This window comes from Centroberyx affinis, unplaced genomic scaffold, assembly GCF_046629955.1.
Source record: "Centroberyx affinis isolate AG114_WGS23_722 - 3 ecotype Tasmania unplaced genomic scaffold, CSIRO-AGI_Caff_v1 ptg008327l_1, whole genome shotgun sequence".
In the NCBI taxonomy this organism is placed as follows: Eukaryota; Metazoa; Chordata; class Actinopteri; order Beryciformes; family Berycidae; genus Centroberyx; species Centroberyx affinis.
Window position 1 is genome coordinate 226,268 of NW_027284140.1, and position 27,394 is coordinate 253,661.

The 27,394-nt window shown below is 42.2% G+C and overlaps 1 protein-coding gene across 1 annotated transcript in view; it reads left to right on the forward strand.

The window, feature by feature from the left end:
* LOC139640095 (proton myo-inositol cotransporter-like) overlaps positions 1-27,394 on the forward strand; it is a 74,002-nt gene that overhangs the window by 24,337 nt on the left and 22,271 nt on the right. The window contains exon 4 of the mRNA XM_071514262.1: positions 15,695-15,803. Within this exon, the coding sequence (XP_071370363.1) occupies positions 15,695-15,803 (109 nt within the window). The remainder of the gene's footprint in view (positions 1-15,694; positions 15,804-27,394) is intronic.

Sequence of the window (27,394 nt, forward strand, 5' to 3'; positions counted from 1 at the left end):
TGGGATTCGCTGTCCCGATCTCTAATAAGGCTTAATTGAATCTAAAGATGCTGGAGGCATTGTCTTCTCTGCTAATCTACTTTTCAATAAATACGCCTTCTGCTCTAATTTTTTTGATCCTCTCTTTTTAGCTCCAGCTCTTTGCGCCTGTGGGAGATGCGTGTGCCATAACAAACCCAAATTGGCTTCCTGATGAATATGTTTACAATGGTAATATGTGCAAATATATTTGATATAAGACCATTGAAAACGCCGCACTTCTTCCCACGTTATCGTCGGTATTAACAACAGAGAACTGGTGGGGCAGAGGAAAATGAAACTGAACCAAAGTCCCACCTGGGAAATTATTATGGAAGCTGCATTAGCAGAGAATGCAAGGCAAGGCCAGCCGCTCCTGATGAAAGCAAAGGGGGGAGATTAGGGAATTTTCTTTCTCTTTGCTCCAGTAATTGGCTTCTATCTGCTTATTTGTTTTTAGTCCAAAGTAGGAACGCATACAACTCCAGATTCTTGTTATCCGTTATTCTGTTGTTGCAACAGACGTTTATCTATTCGCTGGTTGCAGACCTTTATCAGTCTGCAATGTATTATCAGGCACATAGGCATTCACAGTGCTCATTTTCTTTTGGTTGAAAAATCAATACACTTCAATTTGTGTTTGTTTGTAGTCTAATCAGTTTGTATTTAAGATTGTGCGGCATGGGGATGGCTTTTATGTTTTTTCAGCTGAAAAATAATTTCACAGTTAAGCTAAAAAGTTCTGAGAAAAGTCTGAGGAAAAAACAAATGCGCTTCCAAATTTGAAAGTCAGTAGCAACAGATAAGTTGCTGATGATACCAAAAACACAAATTGGTTAGAGGACGGGTGCCTCTGATATGAACTGTATTATCATAAAGGGGAAATAATGTTTTATTAGGGCATGCAGGCAGCTTCACAGAAACTGAGGGAATCATTTTGGAGTCTCAACCCCATCGTCTAACAACAAGGAAAGATGCAAGAGAAAACTGTGTGTAGCCTATACATATACAGTGTTAAGAATTAGAAGTATCCATGGAAGAACAGTTTTAGTGCTACAACATGCATTTGGACCAGTAATGGGACTAAAACAGGGAGGAATACGGAGAAATCCAAATTACCAACTACTGAAGCTTTGCAAATTAGAGCCATATTATGACACTGAAGGACCAATTTGCCTGCAACCTCCTGAACTATTTTGATGCCAGTCAACATAATCAATAATCCAACTGTAGCACCTCCCTAGAATGTCAAAACATGGAATCGGTGCCCGATATGACAGCTACACATAAGTCTTTGTGTGTTTTTTATGATACTGTATTGAACTCCCAAAGCAGAAATCCATCTTTCCGCTCCCCCCCCCCCCCCCCCTCCTCCTCCACAGGGAGCTCAGGCAGCTGCTAGAGATTCAGTGTTCAAGGACACTTGCATGTTGTCACTTGGGTTTGTACCTGTGTCCTCCAGCTGAAGGAACGACCTCCCTGCTCGCTACACCGCACAATCTGCCTAGTTAATATATTTTTCATCATGTAAAAAGTTGCAGATTTCTGAGTTATTGGAAAAAATCTGGATCTGAAACTTTTCCACAGGCTTATTTTCACTGTAGATGTTCAGCCTTGAATAATCGTTGCTCTTGTCAGCCCACAATGGATGTACAGCAGAAAAAAGGGGGATTTTAATGGCACCGTTGGCGCTTTTCACCGATTTGAATGACAGAGCACAATGTGATTCAAAGGCAGACTAACCGAACACACGGCAGCGTCCTTCTGAAGATGCGGTTCCCCAGTTTCCACACGCAGTGACAGCGATGAGCCCATGACTCATCCGCAGACGCGCAGATTCGCCTTATTCAATTATAGTATTGTCGAATTGGTGTGTTTTGGGTACAGAAGACTCCAGTGAGCCCTGCGTAAAAATTAACAGGCGCAGTAATGGGTTATGTGCTCCAATTTTTCCCTGCGTAGATGTGGTTTTATTAGCTCATTAAATTATCTTCAGCAAAATTATTATCCAAATATCCTGTAATGGGAAACAGATATGAGAAATGGAGATGATATAGATAACGCCGCCTATATTACTTGTTTCCCGTCTCTCTCTCTTTGAATCTCTCTCTGTCATACTTGTCTACCTCTTTCTCTCTGGCCTGTGTGTGTGTGTATTGTGTGTATGTGTGTGTGTGTCCCTTAGGAAGACCCCTGCCATTTGCATTGGGGCAGGTGTGCAGCTGGAAAGTCATGAATCTCAATGACTCATTAGATTGATTACCAGCAGACTTCAAAATGGCTTCCGAGATTACGTTACTAGCCAAAACGCATGTGTGTGAACGGCTAGATGGGTGTGTGTGGGCGTGTGTGTGTGTGAGTCCCAGGTGTGTGGGTGCAGCTGTGAAAGCTGTTAGAAGTGTGGCCGCCCAGCTCAACCCTTTCTATGAGGGCGCGTTCACACCAAGCGAGTTTGGAGAGGTTTATTTGAACTCAGGAGTGTTTACTGCCTTAGTCCAGTTTGTTTGGCCAGGTGGGAACAATGACATTCAAACTCAGGTGGCACCAAATAGCCGAACTGAGGCACCTGAAAATGCCTGTAAAATCTCTGTCCTCTACCAAGTGAACTGTGGTGCAGTTTGTTAGGAGTGAGAACAGAATCGGAACCAATTACAGTTAACGACCCCAAAACACAAGGATTTATGGGTAAAAGAAGACGGATGTTGACATCTATTAGCCAGCAGTTACTCGTGCTTGGAAAGCCTAGAATAACAAAATGAACTGATGGCAAACTGCCGTCTCTACTGATGCTCATATTCAGCTATTTCTTCATGTGTTCTTCACTGGTTTGAACATCAGAGAAGCTAAATTACTGCAAAGAGCTCAGACACCCATCATGCTTCGCCAAAGTCAGATTCGTCTTGACTCCCCTGCTGCCAAAATCTCTAACCTGGCAGGATGACATGTTACCAAAATTGTGTCCAATAACTGAGCTACTTGTGCGTCATGTGACTTTTGTTTACAAGCCCTGGTTCACTTAAAATTGGTCAGTGTGAACCTATGAACGAACCAAATATAAAAATGTTGCAAAGTAAACTATCGTTCAGACTAAAGAAAATGAACTGTAGATGTTCCTGCACCTTCATTTTATTCACTCAGTCTGTACATGTCCTGCTACTTTATCCCGACACACACACACACACACACACACACACACACACACAAGTCGTAGTGTACCCTGCCCATATCGCCTGGAAATATAACAACAGGCAGCCTTAATAGTTTGGGGCTGAAGCTTTCATCAAACAACAGTGCAGTTACTGTTTGGATTGGATGCCTTCCGGTGAGAAATCTCTTCAAGATCTGGCTCTCCGTCTCTCTTCAACACACATACAGTGTGTTCAACTCTCTTCCACAGTGGAACGCCTCGGGCCCTTTCAAGTCACTGAGTCAAGCCAGCGCTTCAGAAGACTGATAAGAAAAGTCACCAGTTAAAAACAGCGTATCGCTTTCTCTCTATATCTTTCCTATCTCTCTCTCTTCTCGCACTTTTCTGGTGTTTCCCTCTTAAGCTTCAATGCAATCCCTCTTCTCTTTTCTCCTCATTTGTACTTTTTGTCTCCTATGATTGTTCTGAATGTTTACTCTGCAGCGTGACATGGCTCCGCCCACGTGCACCAATGCACACACACACACACACACACACACAAACAATAATGTCACTGAACACATAGAGGCTGATGGAGCTCCTCTCTAGTCTTGATTGGGGGAATCAATCCAGACATCGATTTTATTTTGTCTTCTTCTTTTCATGAGTTTGTTTTGAGCAGCGCTGCCTGCCGCACACGTCCGCAAAACTGCCGCCTCTCCACTCAGTAGTAGACTTATTTTCGAGGTACGAGTGGATGGGAAAATAATTGTCTTGCTACCTAAACCCACTCAGTTTGTCTCAAGGCTGCTCAGACACGAGGAGCAGATGACTCACGCGGAGAAGAGACAGACGGAGATTTAAAAGATATTTTGACAACATCAAATGTGAGAACTTTTTTTTTTTTTTCTCTAAACTTTTATTGCCTCTTCTTGAACATAGGGGCTTCTGAAGCAGTGATATGACACTATCAAACCTGTGATAAAAGCCGTATCGCTGAGCGCCATATCAGTTAATATGAGTTCTTTTATTCTCAGTTATTAGTCGCACACTACCAGTCAAAAGTTTGGACACACCACATTTTTCTGTATTTTTACTATTTTTAGCCAGATTTTAGAATAACAGTAAATACATCAAAAGTATGAAATAACACACATGGACATATGCCGTGACCAAAAAAGTGTTAAACAAATCAAAACTATCTTATATTTTCGATTCTTTAAAGTAGCCGCCCTTTGCCTTGATGGAAAGGCAAAGGCTTTGGAAAGAAATTCATACACAGGCATCAACTTCACTATTTATATTTGTCTTTGTCTTTGTCTTCAAGCATTTAAGCAAAAGCCTTTAGATCAAAATGGCTTTAAGATAATGGAAAACATAGGACATTCAATCAGGTGTGTCCAAAGACAGATCAAGTTGTTCAAGAGTGGTATGTGGCATGTATTCATTCTGTATTAGTACACTGACTGATAAAATGACTACAGAGGTGCTATCTAAATGAGATAAACTAAAAGTGAAATGTTTTCAGGTGCTGTTTCCAATGACAACAGATCTTTCTGTTTGTTTTTGTGGCTCTCCCAGCTCTGTGACAGCAGCTTTTTTTTCTTGCAAATTTTAAAATCTACTTTGTATGCTTCCCCTTCTTCTCCTCCTCCTCCCAGTCTTTCTCTCCTCCTCACCCCTCCTCTCCTCTCTCCTCCCTTCCTCTCCTGTCTCTCCTCTCCTCCCCTCTCCTCTCCTCTCTCCTCCTCTCCTCCCTTCCTCTCCTCTCTCCTCTCCTGTCTCTCCTCTCCTCTCTCTTCCCCTCTCCTCTCCTCTCCTCTCCTCTCTTTTCTCAATCCCTCATCCCCATTCCTCAAATCCTGGAGGTGCTATTAGTGTTAAGAGTTTTTCTGGCACAGCATAAAATAATCTAATTTTCAGTCTGAGCGTTCTACTTCGTATGGGGAAAAAAGCCAAACAGGCATCAAAGACATTAACTTGAATGGACGACTGGCTGTTTATTTAGTTATTCAAAAGTGAAGAGGTTTCACTTGTAATTTAATGATATTTCTTCAACATTACCTCATTATTTTGCATGCCCAATTAACCGAGTGTTGTTACCAGTCTTCTACTGGGGACTGGTTGTCAGCAGAGTCCACTTTATGTTAATATGTTTATTTTCCTGACCTAATTGAAATTCTGCATTATACGTTTCTCATGGAGAATATGGCAAATGCACTTTTGAGAGTTTCTGCTCGTCTCAGTTGTGTACTTGTTTATTTTCTACTGTTCTCGCAGTCCATGTTAATTCAGTTGAGTAAAGTTTCATTCAGATAGACTATTTTCAAAATATACCTCCTACACAGCCTCTAAAACCACCTGTTTTTTCGAATGTTAAGGACACAAGTCTGACACAAAATGAACTTGGATTTCAAACCTGAGGATGCTGCAGTCAGTCCTTTGCATTTTTGATTTCATCTTTCATCTGGTCTGTCTTCTCAAGGTTTTGTTGGGCAGTAATGTGAAAACTCGACCGTTGTTGGATGAATCGATCGTATTCAAAACAGAAGCTGCACCCTCTGCCCTGAAGCGGCCCAACAAACCGGAGGAATGAAGGTCATGCATCCTCCCATCTGAATGCAGCTCACACTCTGCTGCCTGTTGCTCAGCAGACTCTTTTACCAATGAGTCTGGGAAGCTACTTTGATGTCACCAGCCACTCTCACGGTGTCATATTGCTTGTCTTTGACAGTCCCCCTGTTGAACAGACTTGACCCAAGCTGCCACTGTGTGCATTCACAATATGAACCATCTGTTTAATGATTAACTCCTGTCTTTAGTGGAATAAGATTGAGCAAAGTGATAGATGAAATCCCCCTTTCTCAGCCTGACTGTAGAGAAGCATGCCAGGTTAAATTGTGGCTGTGCAGCGTTATTCAAAGTTTGACTGGTTTCATTTGGTGCTTCCTAATGGCCTGTTTGCTGAATTCTCCCACCTACCTTGCATGTATATAACAAAAAGCAATTAGTGCTTATTGTAAGTAACACTCACTGCAAGTCAGAGCGCCAAGCAGAGGGAGGGCCTATAGAGGCAAGCGCTATAAGGCTAGCTGCCAAAACCCATAATTTCAAATATGGATCTGTCTGATAATTGCTCAGTAAATGAATATGTGCAGACTGTGTGTTTGGGTTGCGGATGGGTAGACATACTGTAGATGTTTGTCATAAGATGTGATAATGGCAGTGTGGGAAGGAGAGGAAAGTCGCCTCTGTGCCCCATAATTCCTAGCTACGGCCCTGTGTTCGCACGGAGAGGCTCCATAGAGGATCCTCGTCCCTGACCTTTAACCCTGCCACTCATAAACCGCTCTCCAAGAATGCATCTGCTTATTTTCTAGTGAAAACCGTTCTATTTACAATCACGTTCACTTTAAAGCAGTATTCCACTACCATAATATAAACTACTCATCAAGATCGGATGATTTTTCCTTTTTTTTTTACTTCCCATTCATTTGATTGAGGCCGCGAAATCCTGAAAACTTACATTTAACATGTTTGTGAACAGATTCAACAACAGATCCTGATTCTGTGATTTTCAATTGACTGTGGGTCCAACATTTTAGAACATAATTTCTGCAAATAGCATTTTTATTGATAGAAAATAACATAGCAGAGGGATACCATAGTTCCTGTTTGGGAGACCGGATCTACTTTTAAAATTAAATACTGATTTTAGCGTAAACCAAGAATAGAAATGCAAAATGACAAAGGACCAATGACTGCTTCGTTGTCTTAATAGCAGGATCTGTTGTCGAATCTGTTCACAAACGTGTTAAATGTGAGTTTTCAGGCTATTTTCTTGGCTTCATTAAAAACGTCACAAACGCTACAAACTCATCTCAGCTGCATCCGACCTTGGTGAGTAGTTTATATTCTGGTTTTCATGGCGGTCAAGTGCCGAATAACCCCCATGTTAAAACTAAGTGGAATATTTGCTTTAAACAGGGCAGCGTATCCCGTGAAACAGGAGGCGCCCTACTTCAAAAAAGAAGCCCGCCCTGCTCTGTCCGTTAAAATAATCTACAAGAAAATAATAACGAAAAGTAATTATTTCTTTCGGCTCGAGTTGCTGCCTCTCAAGACGTCGACGGTCCTTGAAGCGGTGGCGGCGGTGGCGGAGGAGGAGGGCGGCGGGCGGCGGGCGGGTCGTCGTGTTGCAGACGAGGCGGCGAGGGAAAGCAGCAGAAAGCCAAAAGGGAACAAAAGCGAGCGTCTCGGTTCGAGTTCTCCGCTCCTCCGTTTCCCCCGCAGGTTTTTTAGCAGCTTATTAATAATTGAGCGAGTGGAGTTGCACGACGGCAGATCTGTCATGATTCCCCCTCTGCGCCTGTCAGAAGCCCTGCATGGGTAGATGGATATTGAACCGACCTCGTTCACACTCCCTACCGCAGTACTTTTGGGGCCCCGGCCTAGCTGCATAATTGTACTATTTAAAAATGTGATAATGAATTTCTGCCTCAGACTGTTGAGGAAGAGACACACATGCACATGACAGGGCAGGATGTGCGAAAACATATATGGATGTGTAAGATAATGTGAGTTTCTTGCACAAAACTGTATATCCCCCATGTGTATTATAGAGCTATTATAAAATGCATCTAGCAGTTGTCTGTGTGTGTGTGTGTGTGTGTGTGTGTGTGTGTGTGTGTGTTTGTGTGTGTATATGAGTAAAGTGTATATGTGTGTCCTGTGAGATTGTCCGTCCATCTCTACTGCAGAATTGTTATATAAAATGCATATAGTGCGTGGTTTTTTATGAATTTGAATTAAGTTCCCTTGTGTCCTTTTCTCCTTTCCTCATCTTCTCTCTCTCTCTCTCTCTCTCCCTCTCTCTCTCTTTCTCTCACTCACACAGACACACACACACACACACACACACACACACAGTTAGAGGAACTGTTCTCTCAGTATGACTACTACTATCCAACAGTCTTGGGTAAAATTGGCAATTGTTAGCATTTGTTTTAATCTGCAAGGAAGGACCAGATGGATGCAGTTTAACACATTGAGGAGATTCAAATAGTGTCAGGAAAATCACAGAAAACTGTATTGTACTGACTGTCAAACACTTTCCCATGATTGTCTAAATTTTACTCATTTTATTGTCCTTCAGTGTAATAAAGGACAGTGTGTTTTGCTGGGGAAGCGGTCTTAAAAAATCCAGACTAACCACTGAATAATAGAAATCCCAGTTGGAAAATCGGACGGGGTTTAAAAATGCATGGTGCCTCCGTGTCGTCTCTCCCTCTCAGCTTCAGGTAGCGACGTCTCTCTCCCGTTGTGATCTCTGATTCTGGGGTTGCATAACCACAGATTCACTTTTTCGACACTTTAAACCAAAATGGAAAACTAAAACCGACCCGGCTGACTGTCTTTCTGTCTCTCTGCTGTATCCCCCTCCTCCTCCTTCCTCTCCGCTATGCTTCAGGCAACATGAAGGGACGGAAACAACAAGACAGACAAAGACAGAAAAACAGCTGACAGGCAGCCTCCTGCTCTTTATTGATCGGTTTCTTAGATGCGATTAGTTTCAAACGGGAGAGAACGTGGTTTTGTTCACACTCGCCGCGAGACTCTCAAGGCTTTCAGAAGCGGCGGCGGCCTTGATGGTGACAGCAGCTCCCCTCGAATCAAAGTTACCTCGCTCCGCTCTTTCATCACGCCTCGCTTGTTGTGTTCTTCCACAAGATCAGACACTGAAACATTTTATAGGCTAAAGTACGCTTTTCTTCCTCTGTTACTTTTTGAATTCTGACAACAAAAGCTACCCAAAGTTCATCAAGTCTCCTACTGAAAATCATCCTTCACATCGGCTGAGCTGCACTTTCTTCATAGTGTCTGTTTGTTTGTGTCAAAGGAATGAGTGAACAATCCACTAGGCCAGTGGTTCTCAAGGACTCAGATTTTTCTCTAATTTCTTGTGAAATAATGAATAGTTTTCCGCCTGTAGGTCTTTTCTTATAAATGATTGAATATAACAACTTGAAAAAGGAAAATCCTGCTTTAGTTGAACTGTTCACCACCTGTGACAGGGGGTCGCAAGTAGTTATTTGTTTAGTTGTAAGGGATTGAGAACTTCTCCACTAGGCTACCGTAATGACACTAATAGATGCTAATATATTGATTTCGAGTTACCATAATGTACCTGTTCCAGCACCATTGATTTGTATGCCTGAATGTACAGCTGCTTTTATGTGTGTGTGTGTGTGTGTGTGTGTGTGTGTCAGACGCTCTATGGGAAGATATCTTGGAGCACATCCATCGATTTTGTTCCAATTTAAAATTCTACACCGTCTTCATTATTCTAAGGAGAGGTTACACAGACATATCCTGAGATTTCCCTGACTGCCTTTCAGCAGACGACACACTACTGCACAGCTTCGCTCTGTGTCCCAAATTTCAGACCTATTGGATCAATATTTTCAAATTAATATCTAAGATACTTCAAATCCTGTTAGAACCAGACCCACTCATTGTTACTCTATGAGTATCTGATGATGTTATAAAATTAACCAACGCCCAGCAATGTTTCCGATCCTATAGTCTCATCATTGCAAGGAAGTTGCTTCTCATGCATTGGAAAAAGAAAGAAGCCCCCACTACAAAGATGTGGCTTAGCGACCTTACAGACACACTCCATTTAGAAAGAATGAGGTACACCATTATGGACAAGCTCCCATATTTTGATATTCAGGGATTAGGTTCAGGGATTTATTTATTTCTATTTCTCTTGCATTTTGTATTTTGTTATATGTATTATGTACATTTGACAGTTATGTTTGTGTGTGCAAATACTGCAAACGTGGGCATGTGTTTATGTGAGTGCGTGTAGATACAGTTATGTTTCTCTCTATGTGTGTGTATGTGTGTGTGTGTGTGTGTCCATCCATCCACCGCCTGTCTGTCTGTCTGTCAGTCTGTCTGTCTGGGATGCAGCTCCTGGCAACCGCTGGCCCTTGCTGCCCTTTGATAAACACAGCTGCTCCCCTGCATCTGCAGACAGGAGTCTTGGCCACTGACAGGATTTGATCAGAGCCACTTCATTCAATCATGTTCCTCCCTAACAATACAGCTCCTCAGTGGTTCTCAATAGACAGGAAAAGATTAAGGTACCTGCTTTCCAGAGAACAATGCGACATTATCATTTTAGCTTTTTAAAGTTAAAAAAAAAAAATACACATATCAGCCTGAGGAAGTGTGGTTGAAACAGAGAAGCGTCTCATCCCCCCCCAACTGAGATGCTGTAGATTGAATTTGCCCAAATGAGGCGGGAAAACTTCTCTGCGCACAGTAAGTGAAGAATCGAAACTTATACCCAAATTATAATTATTTGGGTGAATCCATGGCGTCTCAGTTGGGGGGATTTGGCTCTTCTCTGTTGCAGACGGGTGGATTTTTTACATTAAAAAAATATATTCTAGTGCAGCTTGAAGCCAGCAGAGATTAAGTTTTGCTTATTTCAGGAGAGAGGAACCTTTCATGAGATCCATCCCTGCTTGACCAGGTTGAAGTGGGTGACCAGCATCAGCTGAGCTCACAAATATGATGACTCTTTGGAAGATATTTGGAAGTGTGAAAATGATCGAATGGTGGCTATTTAGTTTTAAAATTCAATAATTTGGGAGCAACGATTTCTTCATACTTTAGTGAGATATAAACTTGGTTGTATATATTGGTTCCATACACACCTATTCCCACTATAGCCCTCATTTTTCTGTTTCCTATTTGTCTAGAAGTCTAACAATAGTAAAAAAAAAAAAATAGCTTTGAGCTGATCTCAACTGAGGAGATATGATCCTGCTTTGATGATGGAAAGAACAAAGGAGGGCTGAGAGACAGGAAAAAGAGGAGGGTGGGGAAGTAGAAAAAAAAATAATAATGTGGAGTGGGGGGGGTTAAGGTAGGCTCGCAGATTGCCCGTTCAGCTCGGTCCTTGATTGCAGTCAGCCGTCGTAGCGCTGGGTTACGTAAGCCGAGCCCGCTCCCCGCGCCGCTCCAGCCACTTATCTCCTGAGGACGCGCTGATTGGACGGAGAGAGAGAGAGGGAGAGCTATTCCTGTCCTCCTTCAGAGCGCCGGCATTCCTCTTTAATCCCCGGCGCGGACCGACTTCCATCTTCCATCCATAGGTGCTCCTGGGCGTCCATCGACCGCCTCTTTGTGTCCCTGATTGGGCTTTGTTTCAAACCCATGTCTCCCCCTCTGACACTGGTGACCGTCTATTGACCCCAAGGGAAAAGTGCGTTTTCCTGATTTACAAAAGATTTATAGATCGAATGGAATTGATTTGGGAATCAGGAACCATGAGGCCTGTCGACGGATGCTTGTCAATGCGCCTGGAAAGCAATTATATACAGTATATACCATTATATCTCCATGTTTATCTTTGTGTCTCTCCTCTCCCTTCCCTCTCTTTTTCTCCCTGCTGTATGTTTCCATTAATCAAACAGCGACTCGTACGGCGACACGTGTTTGAAGCGCGAACGAAGCGGCATCTGACAGGGACCAGCGTACGAAACGAGCGCTTTAATTGGCCACGGGGGTCGTCATTACACCGAGGAGGTTTGGGTGTTTTCCTGAAAAAGCAGGTAGTCAATGAAGCGAGTCAAACGGGGAAATTCCAACGCTGAATATCAAAGAGAGGGAGAAGAAGAAGAAGAGGAATCTCGCTCTCATTAAAAACACACGCCAGCCTGGCCTCTGCAGGACTGTACAAACAAACCGGATCGTGGTCTTATCCAGTGAGGCTATTAGCATTTAGCTAGAATACCGATAGGAAGACGTTTTGGAAATCAAAGAGGTCAAAAGAGCAATCTCTGCAGGAGCATAAATGATCAGTTTTCTCAGATCCACACAAGAAAGGAGAGCGAGGCCTTTGTGGCGAGCTTCAAATGGGCGTGATGTGATATCATCAACTTGGGATGATATTCTTTTGATTGTAACTCATGATTTTTACAGTAGCTCTTTGTTGTAGCCAGCAGACAGCAAATTCTCTTTCAGTAACACATGACAGGACTGAACTGAAAATCCCCAATATGATATTCATATATGTTATGTAGATGTAGCTATAATCTATGGAATCCCCTCCCCCTATGTGTTAGACTAGCAGATTCAGTTTCCCATTGTAAACCACTATCCTATTTATTTAAACAGGCATTTTATTCATTTTAATTTTACAGTGTTTTATTATTTTATTTTCATGTCCCTATGTACTGTTACACAACTTTTTATCTGTTCTATTTTCTGTTTGTTTTGGTTTTATTTCCTTTTGTAAAGCACTTTTGTTTCGAAAAGTGCCATATAGATAAAGTCTTACCTACTTACTTACTAATCTGCATATACTAGAATACATTAATTATTTTTGCTCCATCCTCAAGAAGAAATGTTTGGAAAAAGTCAAGTTTAACTGCCAAAAGGTACAACGAATGGTCTGGAGCTGGAGTTGGTTGGGAGACACTAGACTTTCATGGTAAAATATTCAAGAGAGCACTGTAGTAATAGTAATAATGCAGGATAGATTGATTCTTAAGTATGAAATATCACTCCAATAAAGGAAAGGGACAGAGCCGGAGCGGTTTCATGTGGAAAAGTGACGTGCGATTACTGCAATACTGTGAGACTTAATCAGAGAGCCTGTTGCTTTCTGTTAGCCTGCTAGCTCCCAGTTTCTCACTGCCATCCCTCCCTCAATATGCCTCTGATTAGATTACTGCTGCTGCTGTGTTCCACTGAGGAAATGAAGCCGTGTGTGTGTGTGTGTGTGTGTGTGTGTGTGTGTGTGTGTGTGTGTGCACGTGTGTATATGAGGCTGAGTCTGTGTACATGCGTGAGTGTTTAAAACACATTTGGAAGTGCATTTATATGAATGTATGCTTGCATGTATGTGTGTTTGACTTTGATTTTGTGTGTGTGTGTGTGTAGGTGTGTGTGTGTGTGTATGTCTGGCTGAGTAAATTTAGCTCTTCGTTAGGCGGCCATCATGTCTCCACTCTCAGTTCAGTTCAGTTCAGTTCGGCCCATGAATCCTGATTTGCCCATCGGCTAATCAGATCTCAGTCCTCCTCTCGGGTCTCCGGGGAGCGACCAATCACAGTCTACCGGGTTAGCGCCGTGGAAATAGGCTCGGCCCATAAACGCATCACTTCCTCTTCACTGTCTGAGGTTACACACTGTCTGCTTCGCATTAGACCTTCACTTTACAATGTGAAACTGATCCGCACCTAAAAGAGATGGGGCTTTTTGTGAGCCAAAACCCAACAAAAGCCGAAAAATGTTCATAATTTTCAAATAATAAGCTGCGATTAACAGTATTTCTTAACAATATTATTGAAAAATATTTGTAAACCTGACCAAAAACCCAGCATTTATGCTAAATGTGATATATTTTGCTTGACCTGGGCCAAAATTTTGGGTAAAAATATCAAGTTCATATCCAACATTGCTTTTCCAATATTAAATGTAAGCGTTTTTTAAAGAGGTTTTATATGAAGAGAATAAGGATATCTTTTTTATTGTCAATGAATATCCTTGCACTTTTTTGCACAATAATCTTGTTTCTGAATAAAAGCTATCTTACTGAAAACAGTACATTTAAATGACCTACTATTTTATAAGGAATATATAGTAAGGACACAAAAACCTGGAGAAAATAACGGCATATGAGACACTTCTAACATGTTGATATGGATGAAACCTTTGAAAAAAAACTGCCAAATGCAGTAATTTACTAAAATTACAAGATATGTTGTGCTTTAGACGGCTTATTGTGGTGAGATTATGTTGGGGAAACTGGCTGTCATGTTTCTTAAAAAGACGTCAGCTGGTTTGAAGTGTGGACAAATAGGACAGAGTTACAAACACTTGCAGCATTTCCGGGGAATCAAAAATAATGATGATGTCTTTCTAAGCAGGTCGACAGCAACCATCAACAGGTAGATTTACTGTAAGTGTGTGTGTGTGTATGTGTGTGTGTCTGTGTGTGTGTGTGTGTGTGTGTGTGTGTGTGTGTGTGTGTGTAGCCTGTCAGTAGAGGCCTCCTTAGAGAGTCTGCCCTGCTTGTCTGGGAGTTAAAGGAGATGTTCTCCTCCCACACACAGCTGCTCCCAAATAACCAGCCTGTGTGTGTGTGTTTATGTGTGTGTGTGTGTGTGTGTGTATGCTTGTTTATGATCTGTTTGTATATGCTTGTATTTGCATAGCCACTTGTATATGCTGGCATAGGGTTGTGTCTATGCAGCATGTGTCTTCACTCCTGTGTGTGTTCACCTATTTGTGTGTGTGTGTGTGTGTGTGTGTGTGTGTGTGTGTGCTCAGGCTTGTTTGTCTGATCTCTGGGTGCTCGGTGTGTCTCTGTGCCTGTCCAGCCGCTCCCTCATCCTATTAAGACTCCTCCTCCCCAAGGAGCTGCTGCATGTCTGTCTGTGTTGAAGATCACAAACTCACTCCTGACTCTTTCCACTGCCGGGCCGAGCAGGGCGCAGCGAGGCCGAGGCCGAGGCTCCAAATACTCCTTTCATCCCGAACCGAAATATCTGAGACCTAAAAAAAAAAAGAATGCCACCCACTGCGATGCTTTATTGATATTGAAAGGAGGAACTCTCTTTTCGCTCTCCCTCCCTCCTCCCACACTCCTCCAGCAGGGCAAATCTGTCTTCTTACTCATGATGCCAGCCTGCTGCCCAAACTGCTGTTGTTATTAACATATTACAGAATATGGACGTTTATTAGCTGCCTTTGCTTACAAAATAGTTGGGGGTTTTTTTCAACTGTGTTTTGGAAATGCTGATTGATGAACTTCCAGTAGCAGCATTTCTTAAAAATGTGCACAGCAGTTTTAGGGAACTCTTCAGTCATGGGCTCATGGGCATTTATGGGCTCAAATCATGGATTAAGTAAAGTACTTTAAAGTCCCCATGATATGAACTCCCATTACTTTTACTTACTTAAAACAGAATATCTTTCATGGTGACCTCATGCTGCACTCGAAGGCATAAATATACATTTCTAACCAATAAAACCATCAGATTTTTGAACAGTCCCGCCCCTCCGCACCCCTCCCATCAAATAAAATGATCTCAAATATCAAATCAAGGAAGTAAAGATGCCATTTCATGTTGTCTTTAAAGTTATTATAAAGCCGGGTCAAAAAAAAAAATCATAGCAAAATCCAAATCCAAAAAGAATGATAGTATCGGAATTCATACTGTAGACTGTAGATAGTGGGTATTAAAATATTTGGCCCCATAATTGAAGCTTGCAAAAAACAATGCGTGTTACAATGGAGGTTTCAATACAAACTTTTTTTGGAAAGAAAGTCACACAAATTGAATACAAGTTAAATAGTTGCACAACATGACTTTTAAGCTCATGTCAGCAATAATTTTGTAACAGCCGGTGACATTTTCTTTCTAATGGTGGATTGCTTATTTTGGATGAAACTCTATTATTGCCTGTGAAGACATGCTGGGTTTGAAATTAATGTGTGTGTTTGTGTCTTTGTGTCTCCAGATGGCCCGGTGATCTGGCGGATGCTGACCTACCCCCCCACCCGGCGAGCCCTCCTGGTGGGCTGCGGCCTTCAGATGTTCCAGCAGCTTTCAGGAATCAACACCGTCATGTGAGTGCGATTCAGCCTCCACGCTCCGCTCAGGTCCGAGGGCTTGTGGGAGCAGCGTTGTCACATCGCCGGTTTTCCCCCTCATATTCTCTCAGTAGTTTTCGGTTACGTTGCTACGGCGACTTGACTCCAATGTTCCTCCCTCCCCCAAATAATCGAGCTTTCTCCGCAGTCGATTCTGACTCAACTCCTCGACTCCTGCAGATTAAAACATAGGATGCCCCATTTGAGAACTTTGCACCAATTTACGTTAAATGCATGAATTTTCACTACTCCATCTTCTCCATCTTTCCCATGCCTTTCTAATCCATGCTACCTTTGTGCCATGGAAAACAGAAAGGGAACAGAAAGGGATTTTTATCATCTTTAAGTGTAAAAGTTCCTTTTTGAAGTAAAGGTAGAAGAAGAAGTCCTGTCTTCACGTTAAAGCAACTGAGCGGTCGGTCAAGCGGTACGCCTCTTGACCAATTCGCTTTTTCATGTACATAGAAAAAATAAATAAATCATTAGTGGAAAAAGCGGAATTGACAGATACCAAGAGTTGATTCTGTTCAGTTTCGAGTCCCAGATTAATTGGCTGCTGACAGTCGAGGATTCGATTCTTTTTGGGGTCGACCCTCCACCACGACAAATAATCCGCTGCTCCATTTTAAAACACCTTAAAGGTTAAAACTACATATAAATATCTACAATAGCTTCTCTAACTCATCTGCTTCTCTTTGTCTACATCTCCTCCTTTGTGACTGGTGTAGATTTAATAAGGGAAATCAATAAGGGATAATGGCTTTTACCTGCATTCACCTCACCAGTGTACTTCATGAAAAGAGTGAGTGTCCCTAATATTTTGGACATTCAGTGTATACGGGTATACAAAAAACATGCATACACACAGCCCCCACTGCACATAAAACCCAACACTGAAGTTACATTACAGTAAGTCAGCCCTTCCCTTTTTGTAGGTTAATGTGTGGAATTGAGAGAAAAGTACCAGGATAAGTAAAGTCATATATGCTTTTGTCAGTCACCATTACCTTAGATCAAACTGGAAAGTCTATAGCTTTATTAGATCAGAGTGCCGTTGAAGTGCAGATGAAAAAAGAAATATATGCTTTTATCGCTCAGGGTTAATCAAAGCACCGATAATGAATCACATTGAATGTCTCCCGTTTAATACAAGAGAGATCATATCCAGATTCATATAGACAGATATACTTCATTTAATACCGCAGGATTAGATCACGCAACATTTCTCTCATTTTTCATAACAGCTGATACACCGGGGTCCAATAGGCTTTCATTGCATTACTGCCCACTTCCCTGTGACGAGGCGATATACCTTTTTCTCTTTTATTCTCCTCTTCATCCCTCCATCTGAGGGAAGAGATTGTGTCATCTGTCTCTGTCTCACCTCCCCCTTTGAGATGAACTATATTACGGGCTTTGTAAACAATCTGTGGATATGTGCTGTTGCTTAGCAACCATCAGAGGTGAGAGCAATAGGATAAGCGCGTGCATGTGTGTGTGTGCACGTGCCGTGCGTGTGATTTAATGTGTGAAATGTGACACTATGAACTGAGGTGTTTACACATGTGCACGTGCATGTTTGCCTGTGTGTATGTGCGTGTGTGTGTGTGCGTGTGTGTGTGTGTGTGTGTGTGTATGGGTGGTGCATGTGTGCATATGTTTGTGTTTGTTCCTTCATATATGTGTATGTGTATGGGAAAGTATGTGATTTGGGGTATGTGGATTTGCGCATTTGGTGCATATGTGTGTGTGCGCGTGTGTGTGTGTGTGTGTGTGTGTGTGTGTCTGTACTCATGAGGACCAAATGTCCTCACAAGTATAGAAAGATGAGGAAAATCGTGTCTGGTTAGGACTTCGGTTTAAGGTTGAGGTTTGAACTATAGGAAATTAAAAATTAAATTAGGTGAGGATTAGAGGTAAATTTAAGCATATAGTGAGAATGAATGTGGTCAGTGAAGGTCCTCACAAGTATAGTAATACAAAAGTGTGTGTGTGTGTGTGTGTGTGTGTGTGTGTGTGTGTGTGTGTATCTGTGTGCCTGTGTTTACTTCCCCGGGGCTTTTGGAGAGCCATGGTTAGCAGAGGTGACACTCTGGATCTGTCACAACTCTCCCTCTGTACACCTTTCTGTCTGTCTGTCTCACTGTCCGCCTGCCTGTCTGTCTGACTGTATGTCTGTCTCCCTGTCTTTCTGCTGGAGAGCTCCAGTTTCCAACCGTCTGCCCCGGCCAGCAGAGATGACACAGTAGATCTGTCACAGCTCTCCCCCGATATACCCGTCTGTGTTTCTGTCTGACGACTCGTCTGTCTGCCTGTCTGTGTTTCTCCCTGTCTGTCTGCCTGATAGTTTATCCGCCTGTCAGCGGCGGGACATTTACACCTGGCATTAACGTGCGTCTCTTATCCAGATCGTGTCTAGATCTCGCGTCTAGATCTGATGCAGCCGGATTATGTTTACACCTGGCATTAAAACGTGTCTCCAGGATATTAACTGATATCTGATTTCTCTTTCCCTCCCCCCAGATTGTCACTTCTTTTCATGATAATTACATCCTTCAAAATTGACAGTAAATACCTCATGTCGCTTGTTCCCCATCCACAAATATCCTGATAATCCATTTTTGACCAGTATGTTCCTGTCTGAGCCGCCTGCCACCTGTTTGTCTTGCATATGCTTTCTGGTTGGATCTGCATGCAAAGGTTTTTTTCCATTAACATAGCTCCGGAGGTGGTTTGGATAATGGGATCTTCATTTACACTTCGATTTTATGCATTTTTGTGCCATCCGATTACAATCTGATCATGGTTATCATATCCAACTTACTTGGTTTTGCTTATATTTGGATCTAGAGAATTTGGATCAAACCATATGGAAAACCTAACTGCCTAAATCTTGCTGTCATCATCTGGGTCATTAGGTATGCGACCCATTAAGGCAGAGTCATTAGAAAATGTTTATAATGTCATGGGTCTGTCTAGTTATGTCTCTCTCTCTCTCTCTCTCTCTCTCTCTCTGTCCAGGTGTGTATTTAAATATTTCATTTCCAAAAACACCTTTTATCCATTTTGTACAAAACATCATTATCTCAAGTTCATCATTCAATACCTTTAAAATATAGATGTTCAAATTTATCAACGAAGGAGTTCTCTATTATCTTTTAAAACATACCATAACTCATTAATTCATATCAGATATTTTGAAAGAACAGGTGTCAAAGAACTGTCTATGTGTCTATCCACATGTTGATTTCTACATATACATGACAACAAAGCAAACAAATTTGCTTATTTGTAAGCATGTTGGTCCACCTGTGTGCTACCTGTGTCTGCCTGGCTATCATTATACAGGTTTCTGCCTGTCAAATGTTCTGTCTACCTGTCTCCTTACCTGCCTGTGTGCCTCTCTGTCCGTACAGTAACTTCATCTTTCTGTTAAGCTGCCTTGACAGGTTGCCCGTGTATCCACCTGTTTGCTATTCTACCATCTCTCCATGTCGTTTTTTATCCACGTTTCTTCCGTATGCATTTATGGACACCTGTCTATTTTTTTCAGCATTCCTGTCACTCATCCAGTCTAATTCCCGGCTTGTGTGTTCTTACCTCCCCAAGTTTGCCAACCTGTCTGTCTGTCTACCATCTGTCTTTTTGTTTCCGTATGAGGCTGCCTGGCTAGCCCTATTAGCCAGTGAAATATAAAGGAGGTCTGGGGAGCCAGTAAATCAGCGAGGCTTAGAGAGAAGCTCGACTCCCCCTGTCCCCAGCTGCTTTCACTGATTAAACTGCCGGGTTGGCACGGAAAAATAACGACATTGAGAGAGAGAGCGAGAGAGAGAGAGGGAGAGAGAGAGAGAGAGGTTGGCAGACCGACACAAAAAACACAAACCAGACCAGAAAAGCTCATATTGTCTCGTACGCGGCTAAGACATGTTGCCTCCCTCTGTATGTCCAAGTTAGAGTGAATTTATTGTCTCCCAGTCATGAATATGCTCACACCAGACAATCAGGCAAGAACGGGGGATAACAGACAGTTCAGAGTATTAGTTATGAAACTTATTTCTCAGAGCTGCTGGAATCTCTTGGGTTGAGTTAAACCTCAGTGGGTGGAGCCTAAGAACCACGTTTTTTCTGGCTAAGTAACGTCTGTAACGAAAGTGTGAAGACCCTGTTGAACTTCTCCACTCATTTCAGACAAAAGGGGGCAGAGAAAACAAAAAAAAAAGGTTGATAAATCAAAAACGAGCTTGAGGCGGGCTGAGATGTCCGCTACATTAGCAAACTAGCTAGCTGCCACAGGCTTCGACTCTCTTTTGTTTACAATCTCAAACACAGTTGGTAACAAAGACTTTTCCCATAGCCTGTAGGCAGGTATGCTAACACATCGCTACCTTTTAATAATTCCTGTAAGCACAACTTCTGTAGCAGCTTCATCTCAGTGATTTCATGTAGGCTATAGCGCATACTTGTGTTAACACAGAGTCTAAAATTGAAATTTACATCTATTTGGAGTTGAAACGTGTTGCAGAAAACAAAATCTGGCACTTGTTGACATAGCATAATCTAGCTGTGATGAGATTTCAAAGTGCCACTGATTGACAGCCAATGCAGCCAATCAAAATGTGTCAGCGGAGAGGAAACAGCAAAAGACAGAGGTGACTTCAACTTATTTTGAGGTCTGGCCTCATGAGACTATGAAACTAACTAAGATCAAACTAGCCACACTAGTCGCTTCTTTGCCATTCAAGTTTGCCAGTTAATCCTCCAGTGTGTCCCCAGTCCCTCTTTGGAAGTCGCACTTCGTTTTTTAATTGGCCGGCTCAGGTGCACAGAAAGAGAGAGAGGGTACAAAGGCTGGCAGACTGACTGAAAGATAGAGAGAAAGTGACAGAGAGGCTGGAAAATAGAGCGGGGGGGGGCGACAATGTCAGGCCGCTTTGATGGGAGCGGCGTGAATCCTGTCCTGTCACTCATCTTCCTGGTATCTGATTATCTCTCTCTCTTTCTTCTTCACTTCACTTCAAACCAAGCCACAGCAGTCTAAATATTTGTTTACATGCAAAAGAGTTTACGCTGATAGCAAGTAACAAAAAAAAAAAAAAAATGTCACCTAGGTCGAAGGTGATCGAGTTAATCTATTGACTGATTCTGGTCTGGCATCGTGACATGAAACAACGGTTTCTCGGTTGAAAAATGATCGGTCCAATCAGTGCCGGGGGGACTAACGATTAGCCAATCAACGCCACGGGCGGGACTAACGCTGTTGTCAAGCGTTGTCAGCCTGTGCGCCGGAACCAAGGAGGAGTAATGACAACAGTGGCGACCGCTATAGACAAGATAGACGCTGCTATCGAGGCTGTTCTTCTCAATATCGCCCCAACATCGTACTTTGTTTTTACTTCGCTCCGTGTTGTCAAAGATGCTCTATACTTTCTGAACCGTCTCTGGTGTTGTCATGGCTACGCATCAGTGTCAGCTTAAAATGACACGTCTGTCTCTAGTGATTGGTTAGGGAAAATCGAGTCCCCCTCCCCCACGGAAATCGGTTAGAGTGGAGGCAATGTCAGACTGAAGATGGAAACGGAGTGTAACGAGTTGACAATTCTGTCTGATATCAGGCAAGTGCAACAGTAGAATAAGCTTCAAATATCAAATTACCATATATATAATGATCCAGTAAAGAAATAAGGAGGGGGGTGATTTTTTTTTTTGAGCAATTTATTCACATAAACTTTTGCATGTAAACCATTTTGCAGAAGAAAAAAAGTCTACACATCACATTTTTTTTATTGATATTCAGAACTGACAGGACCAGTGAAATGATTGGTGGGTCCAATTTGGCCCGCTGGCCACCAGTTTCTCTTCATGTGCTTTAATGGAAAAGAGTGTGCGTGTGTGTGTGCGTGTGTGTGTGTGTGTGTGTGTGTACACAACTCAGCACTTTGACTATAGCTTTCACCCAACCTGGTTAGATGTGCACTCCTGTTCAAAGAGACTTCTATATCAAACACCTGCATCATGGCCATACACTACATAGTGGTAATGTATGGCTCTCTCATGTTGCTCTTTTTCTATTTTTGTCTATTTCCCTTTCTGTAAAACTGGAATTATCTGTATATATCAAACACAAAGGACGAGCTGACTAAATTGAGTAGGATCTCTGTATGTTGTGTATTATATGGATCCTATGGTGAAACATGATGAAACATTTCTGTCATGAAATTCATTACAAGCTAAGCTAACTGAATCTTTTTTTGGCAGCTACAACTGTTTAGGTTTCTTTTAATTGAAAAATATCCAGTGTACAAAACATCAAGGCAGCAGGACTCAAGATTAAACTGGTATAAAATAGAATGAAGAATAACAACAAGAATTACCTGCACACACACACACACACACACACACACACACACAGTCACACACTGCTATCAGTTCACAGTAGTTTTATGCAGCGGACATTGATTTGAACTCAGACATCAGCAGACACTCGCCGTCTCTCTCTGGACTCTGCTTGTCTCTCTGCTTGTGTACAACCTCTCTCTGCTTCATGATTATATCAATAACCACCCTTCAACCCACACACACACACACACACACACACACACACACACACACACACACACACAGTCACACACAGCTATCAGTTCACAGTAGTTTTATGCAGCGGACATTGATTTGAACTCAGACATCAGCAGACACTCGCCGTCTCTCTCTGGACTCTGCTTGTCTCTCTGCTTGTGTACAACCTCTCTCTGCTTCATGATTATATCAATAACCACCCTTCAACCCACACACACACACACACACACACACACACACACACACACACATCTCAGGTCTGCCGGGGAACCATGCGTGATGAGAGATGTATTTGTCAATAATACATCTCTCAGGAACCAAAGATGTGTCAGGCAGTGTGTCTGGTCTGACTGCCTTTCCTGCCTTGCCTACCAACAAGACAGACAGATAGATAGATAAATGGATGGATGGATTCCTGGATGGCAGTGTGTGTGTGTGTGTGTGTGTGTGTGTCTGTCAGTAGGTAATGCTATTAGTTAAAACCAATCGCCTGTGTGTTCACTGAATGGAAGACTGAGCTAGAACTATCAGATTTTCTTCCCGAACTCCCTCTTTCTCTCTCTGTCTCTCTCTTTCCCTTTCTCTCACTCCATCTACCTCTCCCTCTCTGTCTCTCAGTCAATAAATGCGGAACAATGTGGTACAGCAACGGGTCAAATTAGGTGGGTTGCCAGTTAGGATATCATCCCTCCCCATTAGCCAGTGGATCATTTTGATTCAATTAGCCACATAATCTAGCATGCAAAGGTCACCACAGGCTGGTGGGGACTGCGGTGTGTGTTTGTGAGTGTGTGTCTGTGTGTGTGTGTGTGTGTGTGTGTGTGTGTGTGTGTGTGTGTGTGTGTGTCTGTGTGTCCTGTCAGGGCGGGTCAGTGAACTGACAGAGCGAGCGAGGATAAAGAGGGGAAGGACGAAAGAGAGATAAATCGAGCGGGGGAGAAAAAAAGGGATGGATAGGGGAGGACAGAGGAAAGAAGTAGAAGGCGGAGGGAGATATGACAGTGATGGTGATGAGGTGGAGGGAGGAGCGGGGGGGGGGAAATCAGAGCAAATGGCAGGCAGAGAGGAGGGCGAGATAGACTGATTGATAGAGTCGGAAGAGGGAGGAAAAAAGGGATGAAAACTACAGAGACTACAGGAGCTGTGGAAGACTAAACCTGCACTGAACAGTTCTGAACAGTCAAATCATGTGTTTTTCACTGCTAGCAAGCACTAATAAATTAGCATTAATAAAGAATAAATAGAAAGGAACTCGGTGACATTATTTCATATCCAACAATGGATGCAACCGTTCTCCAAGCATCCTCGTTCTATTCCTGTGGTCTTTCCGATAAAAGTTGTGGAGAACTGGGAAGGTTCTGATTGGCTGTTGACAGCTGATGACCACCAAAAGTTCAAGTCTTTTGACCGTTGACCATTTTCACTCAGCTCTATAGGAAATGAATGGACTTCCGGTGACTTGTTTATCATGTTGCTCGCAGTGTGAATGCTGGGAAAGGCCTAATTGGACATGCTATCCAGATGCAGATATCCAGATATCGATCTGGTATTTATATTTGTTGTTATTGTCTGCATTCTATCCGTATTGGGATCTCATTTTTCATGCACACTATGCAAAGCAGGGGAGTCGGTAGGGAGGTGGCAAGTCCATCTGCTGTCAACCAAAACAAACATGGCAGGGGCAGGGTCAGCTAAGGTGATGTTACTGTACTTTTCATTTGCTGTGACTTCTACGACTCTTGTAGGAGGCAACAGAAACGATGCAGAATCTTTTTTTTTTTTGTTGCAACTGTGTCTGTGAATGCTGCTACAGTTTCTTGTTTCGCTCCAGGGAGGAGAGTCATCCATTTTCATTACATTCGTTTTAATTTTTTTTTACCCTGTGGGCGGATATTTTCTCATTAGCGCAACATTCACACTTGGTTGACTGTGGCTGAGATCCGATCATAACGCGAGCCAGACCGTGAATCCTTATCCAGATACAGATCGCATTTTAATATCATGTGTAAATGCGGTTTAAGAGAGAGGGAGTGACAGGGAATCAGAGAAAGTTAGACTTCAGGACAGCAAGTGATTGAGCTGAGATACAAGTGAGATAAAAGAGATGGAGATGGAGAGAGCTCAGCTGGTTTTAACGTGGCTGTATCATACCGTTTAGTGTTTACTTTTTTAGCCGGCAGCTAAATGGAGAAGTGCTAGTTGCAGCTCCTGTTCTTGCTATGTACCTACTGAAAACCTACTTGAAGAGTGGCGATGTGTTCTTTTTGTTTTTTTTGTTTTTTCGCTGTAAAGTTAAAGTATTTTTAACTTTGAGTGCATAACACGCCGAGCAGCAATATCTCACAGGCACAGCTCTCGGCGCTGTCAACAACATGTCCGACCCACTGTAACCAATGAGGAAAAACAAGAGAAATGCTCCGCTGTGGCCGCAGCACATTACAGGTTACAGGCTGTGTCTGACTCCAACAGCGCACATAGTTACTGGAGATTTTCCACGGCAACGCAATACAAAGAAACATTAGTTGTGATGTATAGTTGTCATATCGCAGCTGTTCAGCAGGGTGAAGGTGTGTAGGAGCAATCTGTCACATAATGTAGTTCTGTGACTGCTGCCTAGTTTGACCTGGTTGTTAGATAACAAGGCACCTTACCTGAATTCAGAGCAAAGTGCTTAACACAAACTGCAGTGGAGCCAGTAGAAGTCCAGTCCAGTAGATGTACAGTCCAGAAGTCCAGTACAGTAGAAGTCTAGTGCAGTAGAAATCTAGTACAGTAGAAGCCTAGCCCGGTAGAAGTCTAGTCCAGCAGTAGTCTAGTGCAGTAGAAGTCCAGTCCAGTAGAAGTGTAGTCCAGTAGAAGTACAATCCAGTAGAAGTCAGGTCCAGTAGAATTCTAGTTCAATAGAAGTCAAGTCCAGTAGAAGTCCAGTCCAGTAGAAGTCTAGTCCAATAGAAGTCAAGTGCAGTAGAAATCTAGTCCAGTAGAAGTGTAGTCTAATAGAAGTCTAGTGCAGTAGAAGTTCAGTCCAGTAGAAGTACAGTCCAGTAGAAGTCTAGTCCAGTAGAAGTCCAGTCCAGTAGAAGTCCAAAGACTTCTACTGGGTGTTCTTTGTGTTTTTTTTAATGCCAAATCCACATATAAGTCTCCACATTTCCCATAGAAAACGCATGAAACAGTATTTAGTATGAATGTGAATATTGTCCCCTGTGGGCCACTGTAGGTGATTCATGGGATTCTTTCCAGTGCGTTCTGGGGTACAATAATTGAGCGATTATTGATCAGACAACAACCGAGCACACAGCCTGAAGCAGCAGGAAATGTTGCAGCCAGCAGTTAAAGAAAACATAAACCACTGTGTCAACAAAAAATAAAATAACCAATATCGTAAAAAAAAATACTTGACAGTCAGGGGAAGATGGTTAGGAACAGACAACTAAGGCCTGTGGCCAATTTCCAGTAGAAGGAAAGAAGAGGGGGGGAATTGTGGTATGTTATGATTTAAAATAAAACAAATCTTAGCAGTACAAATGGAGTTTTTGATTTCCAATGGGCAGTGCAAATGTATTATTTCATAGTTCAATAAAATTGCATCCAAAAAGGACTAAAATACCTCTAAAATGTCCTTTGAAAATTTTAAAGTTAATTTGTTATCCTGGTGTGCATAAAACACAATATGATATATTGACATACGATACGATACAATATATGATATGATATGATGCTATATGATATTATAATATGATATTATATATTACTATACATGATATGATAATATATGATATGATAAGAATAGATAAGAAAAGATGATATATATGATATGATATGATATGATAAGATATGATATGATATGATGAGTGTGTGTTGGTGTCAGTGTGCTATGGGCTGTTTGCTGATGACACAGACCAGTTGGCCCTCACAGATGGTCCCACAGACAAATGTCATGTTGGAAATGTCACAAAACGCCAATTATTACATGGTCACTCTGCTGGCAAGCCTGCGAGGAGCTGGCCAAGTCCACCGTGTTGTGTGTGTTTGTGCACGCAGTGAGACAAATGTCAAAATCTAGAGTTGTGTGCGTGTGTATGTGTGTGTGTGTTTGTATGTTTTCTTGCATTCATAAGCGGTTTAATCATGCCACCTTGCCCCATTGTCTCCAATGGAGTCACAGCCAGGCCTCTGTAATGAGAAAATTCTAATTTTCCCTCTAATCAAATGCGCACAGACACAAAAACACACAGAGAAACACACATGCACACACACACACATGTACACACAGACACACACACTCCGCACCTCAGCGCAAACATCTCATTTGCTTAATCCACAGCAAGATGTCATTTATACAGCGTAATTATTCTGTGGATGCCGTGGTATTTGGTAATTTGAAAATGTTACACATTTATGAATCTCAGTATTAGAGCCCTCACCGAGAAAATGTGAAAAACAAGGTGATGATGATGAGCAAAATACTACTGATTTGATTTGATTTGATTTGATTTGATTTGATTTGATTTGATTTGATTTGATTTGATTTGATTTGATGTCAGTGTCATGCACTCATTGCATTTCAATTTGTGTATAATAAACACATTTCTTAACAAACTGAGATATCATACAAAGTGCATTGCTGTTTTCTTGACGGGTAAAATACGCCACATGAAATCCACCTTTTCTGAAAAATAGTCTTTCATAATCATCTTACCAAAAGACATATTAGCAGAACTTGGTCGGTTTACTGTAAATCACACTTCTCAGCTCACAAAGCAACATACAGTAATATGAATTTCATTTTCAGTTGGTAGTAGTAGTAGTCATTGGTGTTTCTGTTTCTGTTGTTGTTGCAGTAGTAGTAGTACTGTAGGTCCTGTAGCTCAAAGGGTAGATCATGATACTAAGGTCTCAGTCACAGCAAGTACTGTATGTTTGAAGTGGTTTAATCAAACTCTGAGTGTTTCCTCCTTTAGTTCGGTTCATGTGGGCAGTTACCATGTGAA